General features: G+C 47.0%; 1 protein-coding gene across 1 annotated transcript; it reads left to right on the top strand.

Moving 5' to 3' along the window:
* Nucleotides 1–941: 941 nt before the first annotated feature.
* On the top strand, nucleotides 942–18,209 carry DYNLRB1 (dynein light chain roadblock-type 1). The gene is made up of 4 exons (XM_088843841.1): nucleotides 942–1,058; nucleotides 9,251–9,326; nucleotides 14,363–14,530; nucleotides 17,853–18,209. The coding sequence occupies exons 1-4, from the start codon at nucleotides 975–977 to the stop codon at nucleotides 17,894–17,896; spliced, it is 372 nt and encodes a 123-aa protein (XP_088699967.1). The 5' UTR covers nucleotides 942–974; the 3' UTR covers nucleotides 17,897–18,209.
* Nucleotides 18,210–20,578: the final 2,369 nt, after the last annotated feature.

Below are 20,578 nucleotides of genomic sequence, written 5' to 3'. Positions count from 1 at the left end.
GTCCTCGCCTTCAGAATCGCTCATCACCCTCCACCCAGAGCCAGCTCAAGACCTCGTTTGAGGGTTGAAAGCCTCTTCCAACAATGCGAACCAGCATCTTTTCGGCACAGTGGGAGTTAGGAATTTTCCATAGCTGCAGTGCTCCTTTACTCTCTCGCCGTTCACTTTCTGACGGCACAAGGCAAATTCCCCTCGAGCCCTGAGGGAGCTGACTAAGGTCCGCCTACCCGCCCGCCCCGCCGTCCCACGCGGGTTCCTGGTAGGCTACCGAGGCTGTCCGCCTTGACAGGGAGTTGTGCGCAGGCGCAGAAAGGCTGCGGGACTGGGCTGAGAGCGGCGACGCGGAGCTACCGGATCGGTCAGAGATGGTGAGTGTCCGCCGGGAGCTTGTGGCAGGCGGCCGGGAGGTGGCCGAGCACGACTTTCCACCACAATGAGCCTGGCCTTCCATCCTCTGGGGACGGCTCTGCGCGCCTGGATGGGCATCCGCGGGGCTGGGCGGAGCCGGGCCCGAGCCGTCTGGAGGGCGGAACTGGGGCGGCGCGGGCCTCCGTACTCAGACGGGACTGAGGCGGGGCCGCCGGATCCGGCAGTCCCTTGACCGGAAGCAGTTGTTTAGGCCTCGGCTAGGGATGGACGGAGGTGGGGAGGCCTGCCCACAAACCCCTGCATCCTAGCATCCTGGACCTTGTTGCGCGACTGTAACTGTAATGATTACATTTACAGGAAGCTTAATTCGTGTCTGGCTCTGCTAAAGGCCTCCCCATACCTACATGTAGGTACACCCCATAACTATGTAGGTGTACCTACATAGATAAGTAGGTACACCTATTATCCCCGTTTTACATACTTGGAATCTAAAACCCAGTGAAGCTAAGTGTCTTGCCCCAGGAAATGGCGGAGGTGGATTTGAACCCCAGAAGCTTGATTGCTGCCTTTGTGTCCCCGTGATTGTTTCGAGCCGCTGGGACACGATGCATGAGTCAGAAACGAGCGGGATCCACCCTTGGGGTTCCTGCCCTTCTGGCTGGAACTGTGGGCTCATTACAACCTTACAGGTTTGTTTTCTTGTGTTTTTAATCCTCCCAGCTTTAAAATAACTTGAGAAGACGTTTTAAAGGTTAAATCAGGTTTAAAACCGTTCCCACGTTTAAAACCCGTGAATGGTTTTTAAAAATCTTATATAAGTATTTAAAGACTATAGTCTTTAAAAATGGAAAAGGAATAAGAAACAATGCCATGATCTGGAGTTAATAACGACTTATGATTAGGTATATTACTATTAGTCTTTTTCTCTTCAGTTTTTCCTCTATGTAATTTAGCAGTGTACTTTGCTTTATATAGTTAGCTAGTTTATAGTATAGAGGAAGTAACTTCATCTTTCACATCACTTTTTAAACTGTAAAAAAAATTAACTTTTAAGAGATAAATCTTACACACAGTTAAAAAGAAAATCTGAAAAGATAAAAGTGAAAAATAGATCTCCCACCCAACTGTGACCCCCAACCTCGGTCTCCTTCAGAAACAAACACTGTTAGTTTCTTTTCTTATATGTATATATCAGTTCAGTTGCTCATTCGTGTCCGACTCTTTGTGACCCTGTGGACTGTAGCACATCAGGCTTCCCTGTCCATCAACAGCTCCTGGAGCTTGCTCAAAGTCATGTCCATAGAGTCGGTGATGCCATCCAACCATCTCATCCTCTGTCGTCCCCTTCTCCTCCTGCCTTCAGTCTTTCCCAGCATCAGGGTCTTTTCCAAAGAGTCATTTCTTTGCATCAGGTGGCCAAAGTATAGGAGTTTCAGTCCTCCCAATGAACATTCAGGACTGATTTCCTTTAGGATTGACTGATTTGATCTCCTCTCAGTCCAAGGGACTCTCAAGAGTCTTCTCTAACACCACAGTTCAAAAGCATCAATTCTTCAGTGCTCAGCTTTCTTTATAGTCCAACTCTCACATCCATACATGACTACTGAAAAAACCATAGCTTTGAGTAGACGGAGCTTTGTTGGCAAAGTAATGTCTCTGCTTTTTAATATGCTATCTAGGTTTGTCAGCTTTTCTAGCAATGTCTAGGTTTTCTGGCTATGTCATAGGTTTGTCATAGCTTTTCATATATATATACATATGTTTGAGACCCCTTTTACTTACACAGATCAGAGCTTCCTGCAACCTATATCATGCTATTGTGTATTTATATTCATAAAAGCAGAACATATTTTAGATACATGTTTTAATAAATTCAAGCATTACTGAAATATGTAACTTAGAAAAGTGTATGTAGTCCCCATCTCACTCCCCTCTGCTGATCACTGTTAACAGTTGGATATGTCTTCTTCCAGATTTGTTTAGTGCATAAGCACATTTGTATATAACATGTTTATTACATGAAATTGGAACTTACGTATTTATACATATTAAGGTGACACAGTGGTAAAGAATCTGTCTGCCGATGCAAGAGACAAGGATTCGATTCCTGGATTGGGAGGATCCCCTGGAGTAGCAAATGGCAATTCCATGGACAGAGGAGCCTAGAGGGCTATAGTCTATGGGGTCGAAAAGAGTTGGACATGACAAAGCAAGCACACACACAAGCTTACATTAGGTTATATGTATAATCTCATTCTTTAACTTTGTTCAGTAAAAAATACCAAATATTTTTCATGTTGATACATGCAAATCTGTTTTATTTTATAGGACTGTTTTCCTGTTCCATTGCATTATATCCAGTTAGATGGTTTACAGTTTTGCACTCCAGACAATGCTGCAGTACTGTTGTTTTTTTTTTCCTTTTTCCACTCATGCTCATGTTTATGTAGTGTTACATAGTAGTGATACTTCTGGCGTGCACATTTTAACATTTTGGGGTGTGTGTGTGTGTTAGTCGCTCAGTCGTGTCCAACTCTGTGACTCCATGAACATTTTGGTAGAAAATGACAAATTGCCCTTTACGCTGGTGATATAAAAATCGGCTATAATTAGCATCCAGTTTTACTCCACCACACAAGTATTTTCATCTTTGTACATTCTCCTTCCTCTTTGTTCATGTATTCACATTCAAGATATACCTGCTAGTTTTTTGTTTCTGTTTGTTTTAATATCCCAAAACATATAACTTTGTTGCTATCTCTCTTTGTAATGAATCATTTTCAGTGACTACATAATAATCAATGAAATATTTTTATCATAATTTGCCAAACCATTCCCCCAGTATACATTTGGGTTGCGTGTAGTTCTTCAGTAATAGAGATAATGCTGTGATGAATGTCTCTGAATGTGTAGTTTGTTTTTCTTTCTTTTTTTCCCCCCCACATTTATTAGATTATATCCTTAGGAAAAATTCTCAAAGAATTTGAAGCAAGGGGATCAGCACATATGGTTCTCATAATAGTGTTGTCCTGTAGCTTTCCCAAAAGGTCTTATTGTCTTTGTACCAGTTTTGCTGTAATAACTGCCAGCATTCAAAAACATAACCTCGGCATTGCTGTAATTTTCATGTCTTTATTTACAGGGAACGTTGAACATTTTTCCTGTGTTTGTGGTTTCTCTGAGGTATATTTTCTCCTCTTTTTGCCCACTTAATTTTTAGAGACTTGCTGTTTTTCTTAATCATTCTGTGTGATGTTTTGAAATTATTTTTTCGTCTGTTGTATCTGATGCAGATATTGTCCCCCCCTTGTAATTTGTTTTTGTTTAATAGAAATTAAAACTTTTTTATGCTTGGTTGTCACATTGGTCACAGTTTCTTTGTGAATCATTTGCTTAATGGTTATCCCTCCCGTGCCAAACCAGTGAATAATCCTGGAGTTCTACTGCTACTTGTTTTTTTATTTGTTTGGAGTGTTTTTTGGTCTGTCAGCAGCATGCACCTAAGAATTAGAGAACCCAGGAACCTGGTCCCTTCTCTGGTGCAGACACCCATGTTAATAGAAATAAAGACTCAGGGTGCTGAGGATCCCAGCCGGGCTCTTTCTAGGAGCAGGGCAGGAATTTGGAGATGTGAGCTGACCCTGAGGGGCTACATATCCACTTAGATATATCTGGTACCAGGCGGCTAGCACTGCAGGGATAACAGACTTTAGAGACAAAGGTGGCATGACTTGGATGCCTGGTTAGGACTCCTCTTGCATCTGCTAATGTTGCTGTGGCTGCTCCTGTCTTTTTGGCATCATTTGTTTTCTTTCTTGGCTCCTTCAGAGCTGAACCTGACGTTTGTTTTAAGCAGTTTCTCCTGAAGGCAGGTGCCTACTGCCTCCTGTGGCCTCATGACCCCCACTCCCCCAGGCCTAACCCCACCCTACTAGCTGTGGTCAGGTTGGAGAAGCTATTCTCTAGTCTTCCAGGAAAACGTTTTTATTAAATTTGATTACATAAAAATTCAGAACCTCTGATTATTGAAAAACACTGTAAACTTAAATTAGAAAAGTGGGAGAAGTGTAATTTATATGATGGGCAGAAATCTAAAATTTCTAACTTAAGAGTTTTTGAAAATCAAGAAAATTAGTAGAAAAAGCAAAAGACTTGAAAAGGGAGAGATGCAAACAGTCAAATTCCAGCTTAACTTCACTGATAAGTTGTTTTTTTTTTCTGACTAGCCTCATTGATAATTCTTTTTTTTTTTTGAACATATATTTATTTATTTGGCTGTGTTGGGTCTTAGTTGTGGCCGGTGGAAACTCCGTTGCAGGGCACAGACTCTCTCACTGAGGCCGGGGGCGCGATAGTCACGGTTCCGTGGCACGTGGGACCTCAGTTCCCTGACTGAGGATCGAACCACATCCCCGGCATTGCAAGGCAGATTCTTAACCACTGGACCATCAGGGAAGTCCCCTCGCTGATAATTCTTACAAATTAAAGAAAGGCTGACTTTCTATTATTTGGGTTTTGCCTATCAGATTAGCAGAGAATCAAAAACCTTCCAATACTGATTCTCTATTCCTTGAACATGCCAAACTCCTTCCCATTTCACTGTGTTAGTTTTCATGCTGCTTCCTGGAGTACTTTCTCATCATTTAGTTCTTGGCTTAAGGATTACATCCTCAGGTGTTCCTGACCACATTCATCCAAGAAACATCCCCCTGCCCACCCTGTCCCCCCACCCCCACCCCTCCATCCCTGTACCCTGCAAGAATATTGCCACTTGTTTTTGAAAGTCTCTTGTACCAAAATCTGAACTCGTGAGGATGGGGACATCTTCATTTGTGGTCAGAGGTGTATTCAACTCTTCTCTTGACCTGCTGTGTGTCCTTGGGCAAAACGCTTCTCCTTTCTGAGCCTTGGTTTCCTCCTTGTGAAATGGAGCTCATACTAACCATGGAAGGTTCAGATGAGATATGTCTGAAGACATTCATCCTAATATCTGAACTGTAGCAGATAATGAGTAGGTCAGGTATACTTGTGTGTCCTCCCTTTCTTGGTAAGCATGTTTACCTTTTAAGCAGCTAGATCTCAGTGGTTGTTTCACATTAAATTTAGCATCATATTTGAACTGTGGTGCTGGAGAAGACTCTTGAGAGTCCCTTGGACTGCAAGGAGATCCAACCAGTCCACTCTAAAGGAGATCAATCCTGGGTGTTCATTGGAAGGACTGATGCTAAAGCTGAAACTGCAATACTTTGGCCACCTCATGCGATGAGTTGACTCACTGGAAAAGACTCTGATGCTGGGAAAGGTTGGGGCGGGAGGAGAAGGGGACGACAGAGAATGAGATGGCTGGATGGCATCACCGACTTGATGGACATGAGTTTGAGTGAACTCCGGGAGTTGGTGAAGGACAGAGAGGCCTGGCGTGCTGTGATTCATGGGGTCGTGGAGAGTTGGACACGACTGAGCGACTGAACTGAACTGAACTGAAACCTTCGCTCATCATGCTGGGTACTGTAAGCCCAGGGTACTATACTTAAAAAGGTTGATTTTTGTAAAACACAGTTGAGGAAATGGTTTTTATTTGTTCCTTAAGTATCTGTTGAGCTGTACCAGGTACTGGGATTACAAAGTCTGGGTTCCTGCTTCCAGGTTACCTTGGGTCTGGAGGAGGAGATTGGAGAAGGTGATGGCACCCCACTCCAATACTCTTGCCTGGAAAATCCCATGGACCAAGGAGCCTGGTGGGCTGCAGTCCATGGGGTCGCCAAGAGTCGGACACGACTGAGTGACCTCACTTTCACTTTTCACTTTCATGCATTGAAGGAAATGGCAACCCACTCCAGTGTTCTTGCCTGGAGAATCCCAGGAATGGGGGAGCCTTGTGGGCTGCCGTCTATGGGGTCGCACAGAGTCAGACACCACTGAAGTGACTTAGCAGCAGCAGCAGGAGGAGGAGATAAGCAGAACAGACAGTTACACTCATTGCTGAGAAGTGCTCTGGAGTCAGGGTGCCTTGGGTACCTAGAAGAGAGGCAGGTGTCCAGAACAGGCCTCCCACAGGAGGCTCATGAGTGGAGTCCAGAGACTTTGGAGTTAGTTACATATAGTGGTGAGTGAGGGAGAGGAGGTTGCCTGCTTTCAGAAGGAGCAGCACTCACCAGGCCAGGCCGGGCTCAGGCAGGCTGTGCTTGCCCCCTGCAGTCCATTCTCCACACAGCAGCCAGATGAAACAGATCTTGTCATTGCTCACTTAGAAACCTGCTAGTGGCTCCTTCCAGCCCCCTGCCTTTAAAAACCAAAGTCATCACTCTGGTCTACGACACCGCTGAAATCTAGTCCGATCTTGCCTCCCTCTCATCTGGCTGCCTGCCACTCACTGCCCTCAACCACACTGGCCCCTTTTCATTTTTTCTGGAACACTCTCCCTGGAAATCCACCTGGTTAGCTCCTTCGTTTCTTTTCAGATCTCTACTCAACTATTACCTTAGCGAGGCCTTCTCTGACCACCTTGTTTAAAATTGCCATCAGCCCCTTGCTTTCCAGATCCCCAATCCCTACTGAATCTGACGTTTGTATTTTATTTATGCTTTTGCTTAATGTCTGATTCCCTCCCCCGACTCCACCCCCAAAATCAGCTTCATGAGGACAGGGATTTTGTTGTATTTTGTCCAGCACAGCACCCCTAGGCCTAAAACAACATCTGACACATAGAAGATTCCCATATAGTTATTGAATGATTAACTTGTCTTACAAAATTTCATCTTTTTCATTTCAGCCTCACTTTCCAACCTCTAGGGTATTTTGGACTTTGATTCTGCCATCTTTAGCTTTCCCCGTCCCTAGTTTGATTGCACATTGATTGAAACGTCCTAAACTGCCATCCTACTTATTCTTATGTATTCTTATTCTTACAGTGTTGAGAATGTCAGAGCTCCGTAGTCCCAAGTCAGAGATCTGTGATCTCTTGGATACACAGAGAGATGGGTTAAAAAATGTTTTTAAATAAAAATAATATAACAGAGTAAAAGAGGCTGTTAAAAAAAGAAAGAAAACCTTATCTATAATTCCCTACTCCTGGTGTGGCCTTTTATTTTGTTCATGATCCTTCTAGGCCTCTTATTGTTTTCATGTGGATGCCATTTCCCAAGCACTTTCTTTTTAAGGTGTTATAAATATTCTGGTCACCATTGTTACTGTGTTATATTCCTGTGAATGGACATTCGTCATCCCCTTGACGTCTTCCCTAAATGTTGGGCAGTTTTGGCTCTTCCTGCTTTTTGTTATTGAAGATGTCACTGCAGCAAACATCTTGCCGTACTCTCCTTTTAGTTCTCTCGGCTCGTTTCCTTAGGATGAATTTCCAGGAGGGTTACCAGGTCCGGCTGAGTGCTGTGCAGTATTGACCACTGTCATATAATACTATATCACTCCTCTCCAGAATAGTGTGTGGTCGGAGCTCAGTGAAAGTCCGATGAATGAATTAAGATCTCATTATCCATTATAACCCACTGCATTGTACTCTCAGTCCACAGAGTTAGCCATGTCCTTTTACAAGGCTCCAGATTACAGAGGTGTCACGCTCTTTGCCATTTTGTAGGAGGAACTTGTTTGCCCTTCCCTCCAGCATTTGAGAGTATTCACACGTCAGTGGAGAGTGGGTGGCAGTGACTGGATTGTGAGGCTTGGGCCTACTAGAAAAACAATCTTTCTTTGTGCTGTCTCCATCCTCTGTTGAGAAGCTCCTCCTCTGGGCCAGCTCATCAGCCTGTGAGGGCGGGGTACCACTCTCTTTTGGTGAACAGAGCCTCTGTGTCTAAGAGTCTGACCCTCAGCCTGTGAGGAGCTTCTCACTAGATTCTGGATGGATCTAGAAGGGACCTCCTGAGAATAAACACACTTGAAGACCAGTTTCCATCCACAGGGGAGTTAGGCCTAGTTCAGTTTAGCAGCTGTTCGTTGAGCCCCTGCTCTGCAGACAATTAGAGAGACTTTAAGTCAAAAGTCAGCACTTACTGATTCCCAGAGAGATACAGTCAAGAGTTCAGGGAGTCTGTTGGAAATGGCCAAAGACCACTGAATTGGAATCAGTAAAGGCTTCGTGGAGGATGTGATATCTAAGATGATCCTGAAGAATTTGTTGGATTTCAGCAAAGAAGAGGCCTTGTTTGGCCTGCTCCTTGTGGAGGCAGGGAGAAATGGACATACAGGTAGAGAGTGGAGGGAAGGGTAGAAGGGATGGGAGTAATATCAGAGGTCTTGCCTGGCGAGGTGAGGACTCACAGTCTGATTGCCCACTCGGTTTACAAATCTCATGTGCCAGAGTAGCCCACCCAGACCAGCTCCTGACGATGCAGGATTCATGAGCCCCTTCCCCTGCCTTTCCTCTGGCTGTGTGCTGTGTCACACTGTCTCAGGTGCCAGGTTATTAGTCACTGAGTCCATCCTCATGGGATCATTTTGCTTCCTTTGGAATGTGCTCTTCAGGCCACAAATGACAGTGTATATCTCCTTCCTGTTAGACACCTCCATTTGGAATTTTTCAAATCATTAGTTTCCTCTGGTTTGTCCCCAAGCTGTACCAAATATCTGAGTCACGGATGTGCCTATACTCCTGGGAATGGTATTTGAGTTCTGCTCTCTAAGTGAGGGGCAGAGAGCCCCTGGTGGGCAGAGGGAGCAGCCCCACCCCACGCTGGGAATGCAATGGTTTAGATGCTGGTGGTGGCCTCAGGACTGTTCTAGGTAGTCCCAGGGAGCTTGCAGGAGGTGCCACGTGCCTGGGTGTTACCTGTTTGTTGTTGGGAAGTATGATTCATCTGCCGGGGGTACAAGGGAGTTGATCCAGGCTTCCTGACCGCTCTAACCTTCGTCTTATTCTTGGCAGGCAGAGGTGGAGGAGACCCTGAAGCGACTCCAGAGCCAGAAGGGCGTGCAGGGAATCATCGTGGTAAACACAGAAGGTACACCCTCCTTCCAGCCATGAGCTGAGTGTAGGCCGGCCCCCAGGAAAGAGCCCAACACAGCATAACACTTGCTTTTTACTAAACCTCTCATGTACCTGATCTAGTTCTCATCCTTTTGTTATTTTTTTAAATCACCTCCAGTTTCCTAGCACTATTACTAGAATTCTAAATTTAAAAAAGGAAAAATCCTCCCTACCCCACTGCCCTGACACACCGTACTTCTCAGTGTGCCATACTTCTCGAGCCAGCCCTTGTCCAGTGCCTTTTCTCTTGGTCATAATTATAGTTGTTACTCTCTTGCATCTGTTTACTCATGAGTTTCTGTTTGGGGTTTTGATTTTGCTCCGTGGTTTATATAAGCAAAATTTTTAACTTCCAGTACAATGTTTATTTTCCATTCTCCCTTTATATTGTTTCTACTTCTCTTTTGCTATCTAATACAGCTGTCAACTGCTTTAGGCCTATAGTTTTCCTTCCTCTTCTGGGACATTATTTCAGCAACTGTAAAAAGGTACAGATGCTAATTTTTCTCAAACCACAGTAGACGTGATGAAGAAGGAGACCGATACTGTCAGCTTCTCTGCCAGGCCACGTGCTGGTGCTTCACAGACAGATCATTTCTCTCATTCCTTGAAGCGACTCTGTTGTCTCCATTTTGCAGTGGAGAAGAATGAGTCTAGAAATTCGATTTGCCTGCCATTATAGAGCCAAGATTTCATCCCAAGTCTGTCCGAGCACACTTGTGCTCTTTCTCCCACAGGGTTCCATGAAGGAGCAGAGAGTGGCTGCTGGACTCAGTCCCAGGCCATGTCCAGGGTCACCCAACTGGGCCCCCCTGCCCCGTTCTCTAACCCAATGCCTTCAGTCAGCTTGGCTTTGTTTGAGGCTCCTTGAGAGCCTCTGTGTGTATGCATTGTCATTCTGGGCCTGATTTTGGAACGGCAGAATTCTCAACAGTGCCTGCTTAAATAGAGCAGAATGAAAGTCACCAAGGGTGACAGATTGAAGGGGGCGTGTCCTCAGTTAGAATGTTGTTTTCCAAGTTGTCAGACCCCAGCCAGCCCATAGCTAGGTAGAATGTGCGCCCCAGCTTTGTCAGGCTCTGAGTAAACAGTGTGGTCACTGCATTCAAAGGAGGCAGCGGGGTGGGGAGCCTGAGGACACTGTGGGAGGCATTGCAGGTCCACCACTAGTCAGCTGGGTGGCTAGGGCTTTCCCTTCCCCTCTTCAGAACTTAGCTGCCTCAAGCCGCCTTGGTCCTTGGTCCTTGCTCCAAGGAGTTCTTGCTCCAAGACCCGGAAGACTTGGTATGAGACTCTTCTATAAATAGACATTTTTGACCCCAATTGGGGAGAAACAGTCCCAGGGGCTGACTCCCCAGCTGGGACCCCCTAGACTTCCACCAGTATTCCAGACCACAAGCCTTCATGCTTGTGTAAAACTGCCCCCAAAGTTGAGCTTTTTCATTAGGAAAATATAGCCCCAACTTCTTACCTTTTTGATACTGATGAGCACTTATTTTTTGTATACTAATATGGCAGTATGGCACAGTAGCTAAGAATATGGAATGTGGAACCAGACTGCCTGGGTGTGAATCCTGACTCTACTTTCTTATCAACTATGTGATCTTAGACAAGTCACTTAACCTCTCAGTTTGTTTTCTCCTCTGTAAAATGTGGACAGTCACACTATCTTTTTCTAAGGGAAGCTTTTAGAAAAGTGCCTGATGTATAGTAAATGCCACATGAATGTCAAAAATTCTTGTGTTTGTGTTTATTTGTTTTATCTGTCTATTTATTCGCGTGTTTGTTTATTTGATGGCCGAGTCACACAGCATGCAGGATCTTAGTTCCCTGACCAGGGATCAAACCTGTGCTCTCTGCAGTGGAAGTATAGCGTCCTAACCACTGGACCACCAGGAAATTCCCTGTGTGTTTTTAAATTTGTGGTCCATTCACAGACCTCCCATTTCAGATTCTCATTTACGTTTCACACATTTCTGGAAAGCAGGGACGTTTGCCCATTTTTCAGATGACAAACCGGAAGCTGAGAGCAGTCAGGTTGACCTGCCCCAGATGGAGGTGGTCAGAACTCACTGCTCTGGGGGGCCCTTAGCCCCTCTGAAGGCTTGCATTAGAGGTGCTTAGTCAGGGTGATTGTATTAGGGATCTCTGATACTCCTCTGGGGCTTTGCACCTCCGTGATTCAGTTCAGCTGCCTCTTCCAGCAGGATGTCCTCCCTGACCAGCTCAGCCCGGAGGGATTGCTCCCCGCCCCTGAAATCAGGACATGCTGTTGTCCCAATCACTTACCAACCACCTGCTGCCTGGTGATGTCTCACCCTTGGCCAGATTTAAATGATGTTTCATAATAAAAGTGTACCTTTCAGCAGACTTAACCAAGAATGGAATATAAGGAACATCCTATTTGTACCCTCCAGATCCCCTGCCATCTGCTGCTACCCACACAGGGCAAAGTAAAAGTCTCAAATGTGTAAATCCCTGAGGGCAGAGCTTTATCTCTTGGGATCATTTCTGTATCCCCAGCACCTGCAGTAATGCTGACACAAAGTTGGTTCTCAATAAATACCTGTTAAGTTTTATTAATGTGTTTTAATTGTTGATTGATGGCGGGGTGGGGGGCGGTTGGTGGGCGGACCTGGCTATACAACCTGACAGATCTGAGCCCCAGATTCAAAATCATGGTTTTGAGGTGACCAGCTACCACTGCAGATGCTCAGGCTCCATTTGTGGGGCCACGGCCTACAGTAGGCTGCCTACTCACTCAGCTGTCTTTGAGGTGTTCCCCAGCTCTGGCATCCTGTGAATCTGGAATTGTCTCTTGTGCTTGTTTGAAATTATCCCCAGTATTGGTCCTTGCCCGCCATCCCCACCCTGCCAGCTCCATGTTTTCTTTCATTTTTACAGTGAGCCAACAAGAGGTTAGTTTCTTTTCTCCCTTACACACCTTCTCACTGGTAGACATCTGACCACACTCATGACAGTATATTTGAACTACTAAAAGCTCACCTGTGTCTACTCATTTTTTAACAACAGCCATAAATATTTGATGCAGTCTCCCTAAAGAAACTGGTGAGCACATCAGATCTGCCTCTGGCCCTTTGGGAGCGTCCAGTCTGCTGGGGACAGGCGTCACGATCACTCCCTTGGAGGCGTGATCTCAGTCTCGAGTGGACAGAGGCACGGTGCTGGGACTCTAGAACGGGGACGCTGACCACATCTGGGGGTGGAGGGAGACACGGGGGACAGTGGGAGTCAGGAGAGAGAGTAGGGAAGGGAAGGACAGTTCCAGGCAGAGGGACCTGAGAGAAGGTGGCCTGATGGAATTACAAAAAGAAAGTCAAGAGGTTTGACCCCACCCACCCCCAGACTTTGCCAGGCCTCAAGACTGGCCCCTCAGGTTACCTGGGGGTGGGGTTTATAGCATGGGTAATGTCAGTAATAAATCAACACTTACTCTGTGCTACTCTGTGCATGCTTTTGCTCAATATTCTCAGATGAATTAAGACACATTTAGTCCTCCCAGCAGCACGGTGAAGCACAGGCATTATTTTACAAATGAGGAAATGGAGGCTTAGGTTAGATCACTTGTGTAAGGCCACATAGCCAGGAAGGGGCAGAGCCAGGGGAGAAGCCCAGGTCCTCGATTTCAGAGGTATCTCCCCAGCTGCTTATTCTGCTGTCCCGAGGAAGGTTCCACCACTGAGTGAGGCCTTGTGGGGCCCTGGTGGTACCTGGTTGCCACCCAGGACACAACATCTGCCCTGGTGACCTGGTCATCTTCTCCTTTAGAGGCAAGTGATCACTGCAACCTGTCCTTGTAACTCCCCCTGGCTCAGAGCAGCCTCTGATTCACTGCTTCTCTCGGTCCCATGCCCTCTTCTGCCCACACCCACTGTGCCACAAGACAAGGTTTGGTCAGTTTCTTGCCACCTATGTGTAGGTCTGCAGCTGACTGTCTCTGGCTGATCCTTTGGCTGGTCAGTTATAGGCCAGATGGCAGGGTCCTAGAGCCAAAATCCAGCCACTGATGTGTGGGGAGCGACTTGGGCCACACTTGTCACAAGAGCCTGTGCACTGTGAGCACTTGGGGCCTCATCACTGGAGCCTCTAGCTGACATGTTGCAGTGATTCATAGGCACCTGATGACCTAGTCGTGGCCTGAGGTGTCTCAAGCTAAGCCCCATTCCTCACCTCCATGACGACGGGCACCGTCCAGTGAGGGCGGGCCATTTAATAGTTCATTGCAAGGAAGCAGTCTCCCAAACAGAAAAGGCCTGGTGCAGGATGTTGTTCAGTACGAGGTGATTAAGTAAAAAATGCAGCCTGAGTCCCCAGCAGTAGGCGAATGATTAACCCTGTGGAATGGCCACTTGTGGGCTCTTTGAAAGCAGTAGCAATGCTGTTTACAAGAGTGTGTGCAGACAGAGAAACAGGCTTTAACTTGGGGGCACAGTCATGTGTGTAGACAGTGTGTTTATGCCTGAGCCCTAAGCCTTCCTTGTTAGGAACTGGAGCAAAACATTAGTAATGGTTCCTGTCTTGGCATGGGCTGACCTTCCTTCTTGTACTTTTCAGTATTTACAGATTTGTAGGAACTATTCTCATTGTTCATATTCTCAGTGTTATGAGTGATAGTCTATCCTTCTGTTGCTGGAAACCAGTCAGTATGTGGCCCTGTGAAGGGAGCCAGCAGTGAAGCCAGCAGGCCTTCATTGGAATCCTGGCCCCGCTGCCTGTGTTTATCTGCTGTGAGACCTCAGCAGGCTACCTCATTGCTCAGAGCTTCTGTTGCCTGGTTGACAAGTAAAGATGGTGACGCCATCCTTAGAGCAGTTCTGGGGACTGGGGCTAACATCCTTCAAGTGCTCAGCACTTGCCTGTCAAGTCCTCAGTGAACAGTGGGCGATGACTATTAACTGCCAGTCTAGGCGCTGGAATTCTGGGTGTGGGGCTGGGAGCAGGGCAGAAAGGCACTCCCAGTGTTCTGCTCAGTCTCTGCTCTTCCCGCAGGCATTCCCATCAAGAGCACCATGGACAATCCCACCACCACACAGTACGCCAACCTCATGCACAACTTCATCTTGAAGGCCCGGAGCACCGTGCGCGAAATTGACCCCCAGAATGACCTCACCTTCCTTCGAATTCGCTCCAAGAAAAATGAAATTATGGTTGCACCAGGTAAGGGGTCTCCCCCACCCCCACTTGAGAGCAGACCCTCACTGTGTGTGCTCTTTAGATATTGGGAGGGCTTCACGAATGGGTGTGTCCATGGGTTCCACAGAAAGGCCTGAAGAGCGGAAGGTACAGATTTGAGGGTCTCATTGCCTGGCCTGTCCCAGCTGGCATCCCCAGCAAGTCCTCATTCACAGTGACTCTAGGAAGACCCTGTCCTGGGTTCTGGGCCCTAGTAGGGAATTATGGTGTTATAGGGGAGATGGACATCTAAGTGTGTGTGTGTGTGTGTGTGTGTGTGTGTGTGTGTGCGCGTGCGTGCGTTGCTCAGTCATGATTTGGGGGAATTCAAGGAGCACTTGGGAAATGGAGGAGGGTGAGATTAGGCCTGCTTGTGGCAGTCAGCAAAGGCTTCCCTGAGGAGGGGACATTTGAGCTGAGTCTGAGAGCACAGGTAAAGAGGAAGCAAGTGGGGTGGGAGTGGGGGTGGTGGCGTTGGAGCTGTGCCTGAAGAAAAAAGAATTCAGTGATTCTAAACCAAAGTGTAAGGCAAAACCACCATGCACTCATTTATTCTAAAAAAACAAAAAACATTAATTTGCCCACTTCTTAAATACAGTCCTGTTTCTCTGGTCCCCATGCAGACAGTCTTTCCTCCAGCACGGGAAGGGATTGCTTTGTTTTCACAGGAAGTACCTGGGGACCGTGTGGTACAAACAGTATCTGTCTTAGCATCTATCCTCAGGGTGATGAGACGCTCACCCTGGGAGGCGCCCCTAAGCATTGGGACCACAGGAAGGGTCAGCAGGGCCACCTGCCCTGCCCCGCTTCACTCACATGCACGGCCTGGTGTGGTAGACAGATCCTCAGCACTGTTTGCAGGTACTCCTCTCTCACCATCCCCTCTGTGGCTGAGCCCTGAGGTGAGTGCATGAGGTGATGGAGGGGGCGGCAGTGCAGCCTGTCTAGAGCAGCAGGATGTGTGTAGGAAGGAGCGGAGGTGATGTGTGTGGTCCGATTTAGAAGGGGCATCAGACGCCAAACTCAGCTGTCTGGACTTAGTGAGCGGAGGTTTTTTCCAAGGCAGTCAGTAATAGGATTGTGACTGGGGGCCTGGACGAAGGCGGGCAGGGGGAAGGCTGGGACAGAGAATGGCCCTGGGCTTGCCACACAGGCAGTAAAGAGGCCGGCTGCAGAATTCTGAGGTAACTTGAGCGGCATCAGCCGCTCCTTGCAGCAGAGCGGCACTGCTCCTGTTCCCAGGCCTGTCTGGGCCCAGCGGAGCTGCTTGGAAGGATGTGAAGGAGGGATCCATAGAGCCAGTCACAGGGGCCCTCGGTCTCCTGGGGACAGTTCCTAGAGGGCTGGGGACAGAGCAGATCAGTCACAAGCGAAAACATAGAATAACTTCAGAGTCATTTATTCCAAAGACATACATACATTGTTTATCAACATAATCATTGTCTAATGGGTCTCAGGTCAACCAATGAGGAGTAAGGTCTCTGATTCTGTCAGAAAGTAGACTGCAGCAGGCACACCAGCTGTTTTCCCAGCTTCACTTATGAGTCCGACCTTAAGCAAATCACAGAGCACCAGCAAACCTGCTTCCATCTCTGTAAAGTGTCTGGCAGGGGCGGTCCTGCGCTGGTATGCAGAGATGCCTCATCTGGTTGAATATGTTGGCACGAGGTCAGCAGAAAAGCTTGAGGTCAGATTTAAACTCAAATTCCTCTTAAGACTTCTTGCAGCGTGGTTACAGACAAACCTCCACTCCCCTAAAAGTTAGGCTGCCAACCCTCCAAATCGGAGCAGACCTCGTGCCCCACCTGGGAGCTCACAGTGTGAGGCAAGGACAAAGGATGTTTCCAAATCGCCAGACCCTCCATAGACAGCATTTCTTGGCTTAAAGCGTCTAAGAATGTCTGCTTCGAACACCTGAGTTAACACAGGGCAGTCAAGCCTTAACACACTACTTCCCACAAAGCACTGGAGTGCTGTTATTGAATGTGCCTGGTTATTTGGAAGAAAAGACATGGCTATTGCTAATAGTATCTATTCATTAGTTTTCTCGGTAGCTTGTTATTTCTATTTTTATTAGTGATTTTTAACCGTGAGATTGCTTAGCCATGAGACTTGGTCATATATGGCTGCTCCTTCCTAGATGTCCATCGTCAAGGGAAGAAGCAAGGTTTAGGCTTGAATCTGAATAGACACTAAGCAGACATGGCCAAGGTTTTCACGTGTTCAGCAAGAGGCAGACCAGAGGCGCCCAGCACCTGAGTCAAACTCAGCTCTCCCACCTGGCATATTAGCCTTGGCTTGGCCAAGTCATTTAATTCTCTGAGCCTTAGTATTCTCATTAGTAAAAATAAGAAAACACTGGTCCCTGCCTCATAGAGTGATTCAAGGATTCACTGAGATGCTGTTTGAGAAGGGATCAACTGAGCACCAGCACGGGGAAACCTTGGTAAATGTTTGAGTGTGATTATTAAGTGGGCAAAGTTTAAACACCCTGCTTCTCCCATTTCCTCTTCTGTAAATTGAGAGGCAGTCAGGCTCACCCCAGAGGACTTGGACTTGCTATGATTTGATAACGGACATTCCTTCTGACTGGCTCAATCCCCAGAGCTGGAACTCAGGTGCTTTGGCCCCCTTTGACCTGGTGCCTTTGAAATTTTCTAGTACAGAAGGTTCTGGAAGGCCAGCAACTGAACTTGTGGCAGAACTGACATTAACCCAAGACTAGCAGGGTTGAGGTTAGAATTCCATCTTGGATACTAACTATCCTGGTAACCTTAAACAAGTGGTTCTCGCAGAACTTGCAGCATCAGCATCACGTGGAGCTTGTTAAAATGCAAATTTTTAGGTTCCACCCCAGGCCCAGTGAGTCCGAAGCCCTTGGGGTGGGGCCATCTGTGTTGTTTTAAACAGCCCTCCAGGTTATTCCAACACTCTGTAGTTGGAGAACCAGTACTGTAGGCAGTTCATTTAAACTCTGAACCTGAGTTTCCCAACCCAAAAAACTTGATAACCCTACCCCCCTGTTGGTACTGGGACGATTAGAAATGAGGATGCTGTGCTGAGCACCACTGCTTCAGGTTAGGAGCCCGCGTCCCTACAGCGTGTGTGCAGAAGCCCGTACAGGAAACATGCGGTTCATCTCCTGTTTCCCCAGTCACAGGAAGCAGCCTGAACATCGATGCTTTTTATCCCTCTCTACCCTACCAGAACGTTACAGTTGGTGATTGAATGATTTATCGGCTTTGTGGTGTGTTTTTCTCCCATTTTACAGTTAGTGATTCTTTTTTTCATGTTTCCTCTCTTGCAGATAAAGACTATTTCCTGATTGTGATTCAGAATCCAACTGAATAAGCCGCTTTCTTGGCTCCCTGCGTCATTCCTTAATTTAATGCCCCTCAAGAATAATAGCGTTAATCATGTCTGCTGACGGGCCCATGGAAGGCACGTTAGAGCCCTCCCAGACCAGTCCGTGACCCGGGTGGGCTGCAGCCCCTCCCACCCCACCAACGTCATTCCTGGCCAGCTGCCCCAGATTTTCCAGGAGGAAAATCACGTCCAGGCTTTGGAGCAAGAGCTTGTGAGAAGCCCACACCCTGTTTCCTTCTGACTTTGTCGCCCTTGGAAAAGCCTGTTTTTCTTTAACTAAAAATAACCAGAATGCTTACCCGGCTGGCTGTGTGTCTTTAAACACTGGGTTGAAAAGGTCTCGCTTCCTGTGTGATCATGTGGTCTAGAGGCTGAGCCCGGGCCGCCCGCAGCCTGGGGGTACTCTGTGCTCCTTCAGCACCTGTGGCCACACTTGCTGAGCCGGACACAGTTTATAACTGGTATCCTGGTTTCTGGGCCTCTTGTCCCTCGCCATCCCTTTTATCATTTCTGATCCCCATCAGCGTTTTGAAAGATTTTTTTTCCGACTGCAGTTCACTAGGGAAAGGAGAGTGAAATTTGTTGAGTGTCAGGTGTGGCTTATATCACCCTTGTAGTTCGCTGTGGATGGGGTGGTACAGCGTCTTAACGATGGGGAAGTTGGGTTCTCAGGAATGGCTTGGCTGAGGTCTCATGGACGGAACACAGGCCTCTGACTCCAGCAGCTCTGCTGTTTCCATACTGCCTTCCCCAGAAATCCTAAGTGGTCTGGTTCAGCCATGTGCTCACCCTGAGTAAGCATCCCGCCTTCCCTTAAGGCGTGGAATGGGGTGCAGTGGGGGCAGGTGGGGTCAGGGGGTGCGTTCACCACTCAATGAAGCCAAGCCATAGGCCATTCCTCACCCAGCAGCACTCTGGGGTTTTTCCCTCCAGAAACTACGTGTATTTATTTTTTGTTAGGGTTTGTTTTTGTCTTTTGTTTCTTCTTACGGAGGTTTCCCTGGTGGCTCAGATGGTAAAAAATCCACCTGCAATGCAGGAGACTTTGGTTGGATCTCTAGGTGGGGAAGATCCTCTGGGAGAAGGGAATGGCAGCCCACTCCAGTATTCTTGCCTGGAGAATTCCATCTACAAAGGAGCCTGGCAGGCTACAGCCCATGGGGTCACAAAGAGTCGAACTAAGACGACTTATACTGGCTGAGTTAAAAGATTTAAACTATAAAGCAGACCTCAGCTTTCCCCCTCCTTGTCCTGCTCCCTTCCCCAGCAGTAACCTCCATCTCCAGTGTGTGTGTGTGTCCATCCCACAAAAATGCTTTTCTAAATTTTCCGGTGAAGTTTCCTTCACAGTACACTCCCAGGGGAGTACTCTTGCGAGCCTAGAGGTGTAGTTTATAAGGGCTCAGCAAAATTTTTTCAAAATCTGTTTTAGTGGAAGATCACAGGAACTTTGCACTTCATAATCTGTTTGTCTTAATATAGAAATAATCCTTTTAAATACTTTCCCCCAAATCTTCAAGCACACCTGACCCTCTGGGCAGTCACTGCATGCTCGCCCTGTCTCTCTGGACCGGGAGGCGGTTATCACAGATGACACTGGTCAGTAATTATCTCAGAGATTCAGGGCTTGAAAGGAAGTGCAGTGTGACCACCATTGTCTTTGTTCTCAGAGGCTATTGAGACTTGGATTCAAATCTAAGGTTCCCCTGTCCTTCTATCTTGAATTTCTTCAAAAGGAGTAGCAGGGGAAGATGGTCTGATTAACAAATTACCCCAGAGGAGAGGTCCGGTTTCTATTACAGGACTATAGGAGGTCTAGCTCCAGGGCGAGACTTTGGAAATGGTTTGGGGACCTGGCCCTCCCTGAATTTAGTTCCCCATCACTCCCTCTTGTTTGCCTTAAAATTCTCCATCATAAAACTTCCCTCCAGGCCCTGAGGAAAGTTTGAGCTCTCTCTGGCTTTGTGGAAAACCAGATGGTCTGTGAACATAAAGATGCTCCACCTCCTAATCTCCTGGCCAGTGGAACCTCATACCCGGGAAGCTTGCCTTGGATTCATTCCACTAAATAATGCTATAACACACGCGAATACCCTAGTGTTTTCTGTACTTAAAAGTAGAAAGTGTACGGGAATAAAATAACTGCTAAGGTTAGAAACTGACACTGGAGGAAGGGCATGGCTTCTGGGTTTCAGAAGTATATTTGCCCAAATAACAGGGTGTTTCTTCTTCCAGCATGATGGGGGGAAAAAAATCTTTTTGACTGCACGAAGCGGCATGCAGGATCTTAGTTCCCCAACCAGGGATGGAACCCACACCTCCTGCAGTGGGAGCACAGACTCTTTTAACTACTGGACCATGAAGGAAGTCCTGAAAATTCTTAGAGAAGTTGAAATAATTTTATATCCTCCATTTAATTCTATAATTTCTACAAGTAACATTTTTCTGTGTTTATCACATAACCAGCCATTCCTCCCTCCATCCATCCATCTGTTCAGTTTTTGGATGCATTTCGAAGTACTGCTGCTGCTGCTAAGTCACTTCAGTCGTGTCCGACTCTGTGCGACCCCAGAGATGGCAGCCCGCCAGGCTCCCCCGTCCCTGGAATTCTCCAGGCAAGAACACTGGAGTGGGTTGCCATTTCCTTCTCCAATGCATGAAAGTGAA

The sequence above is a fragment of the Moschus berezovskii genome, chromosome 15, assembly GCF_049115385.1.
Source record: "Moschus berezovskii isolate FMDL1 chromosome 15, NW_MosBer_1.0, whole genome shotgun sequence".
NCBI classification, from domain to species: Eukaryota; Metazoa; Chordata; class Mammalia; order Artiodactyla; family Moschidae; genus Moschus; species Moschus berezovskii.
This window is presented reverse-complemented; position numbering and strand designations above follow the sequence as displayed.

Excerpts from the sequence above, each read along its gene's own strand:
- DYNLRB1 (XM_088843841.1), top strand. The coding sequence starts at position 975 with ATGCATGAGTCAGAAACGAGCGGGATCCACCCTTGGGGTTCCTGCCCT. Across the intron at positions 9,327-14,362 it reads CATCGTGGTAAACACAGAAG|GCATTCCCATCAAGAGCACC; the intron begins GTACACCCTCCT and ends CTCTTCCCGCAG. Across the intron at positions 14,531-17,852 it reads TGAAATTATGGTTGCACCAG|ATAAAGACTATTTCCTGATT; the intron begins GTAAGGGGTCTC and ends CCTCTCTTGCAG.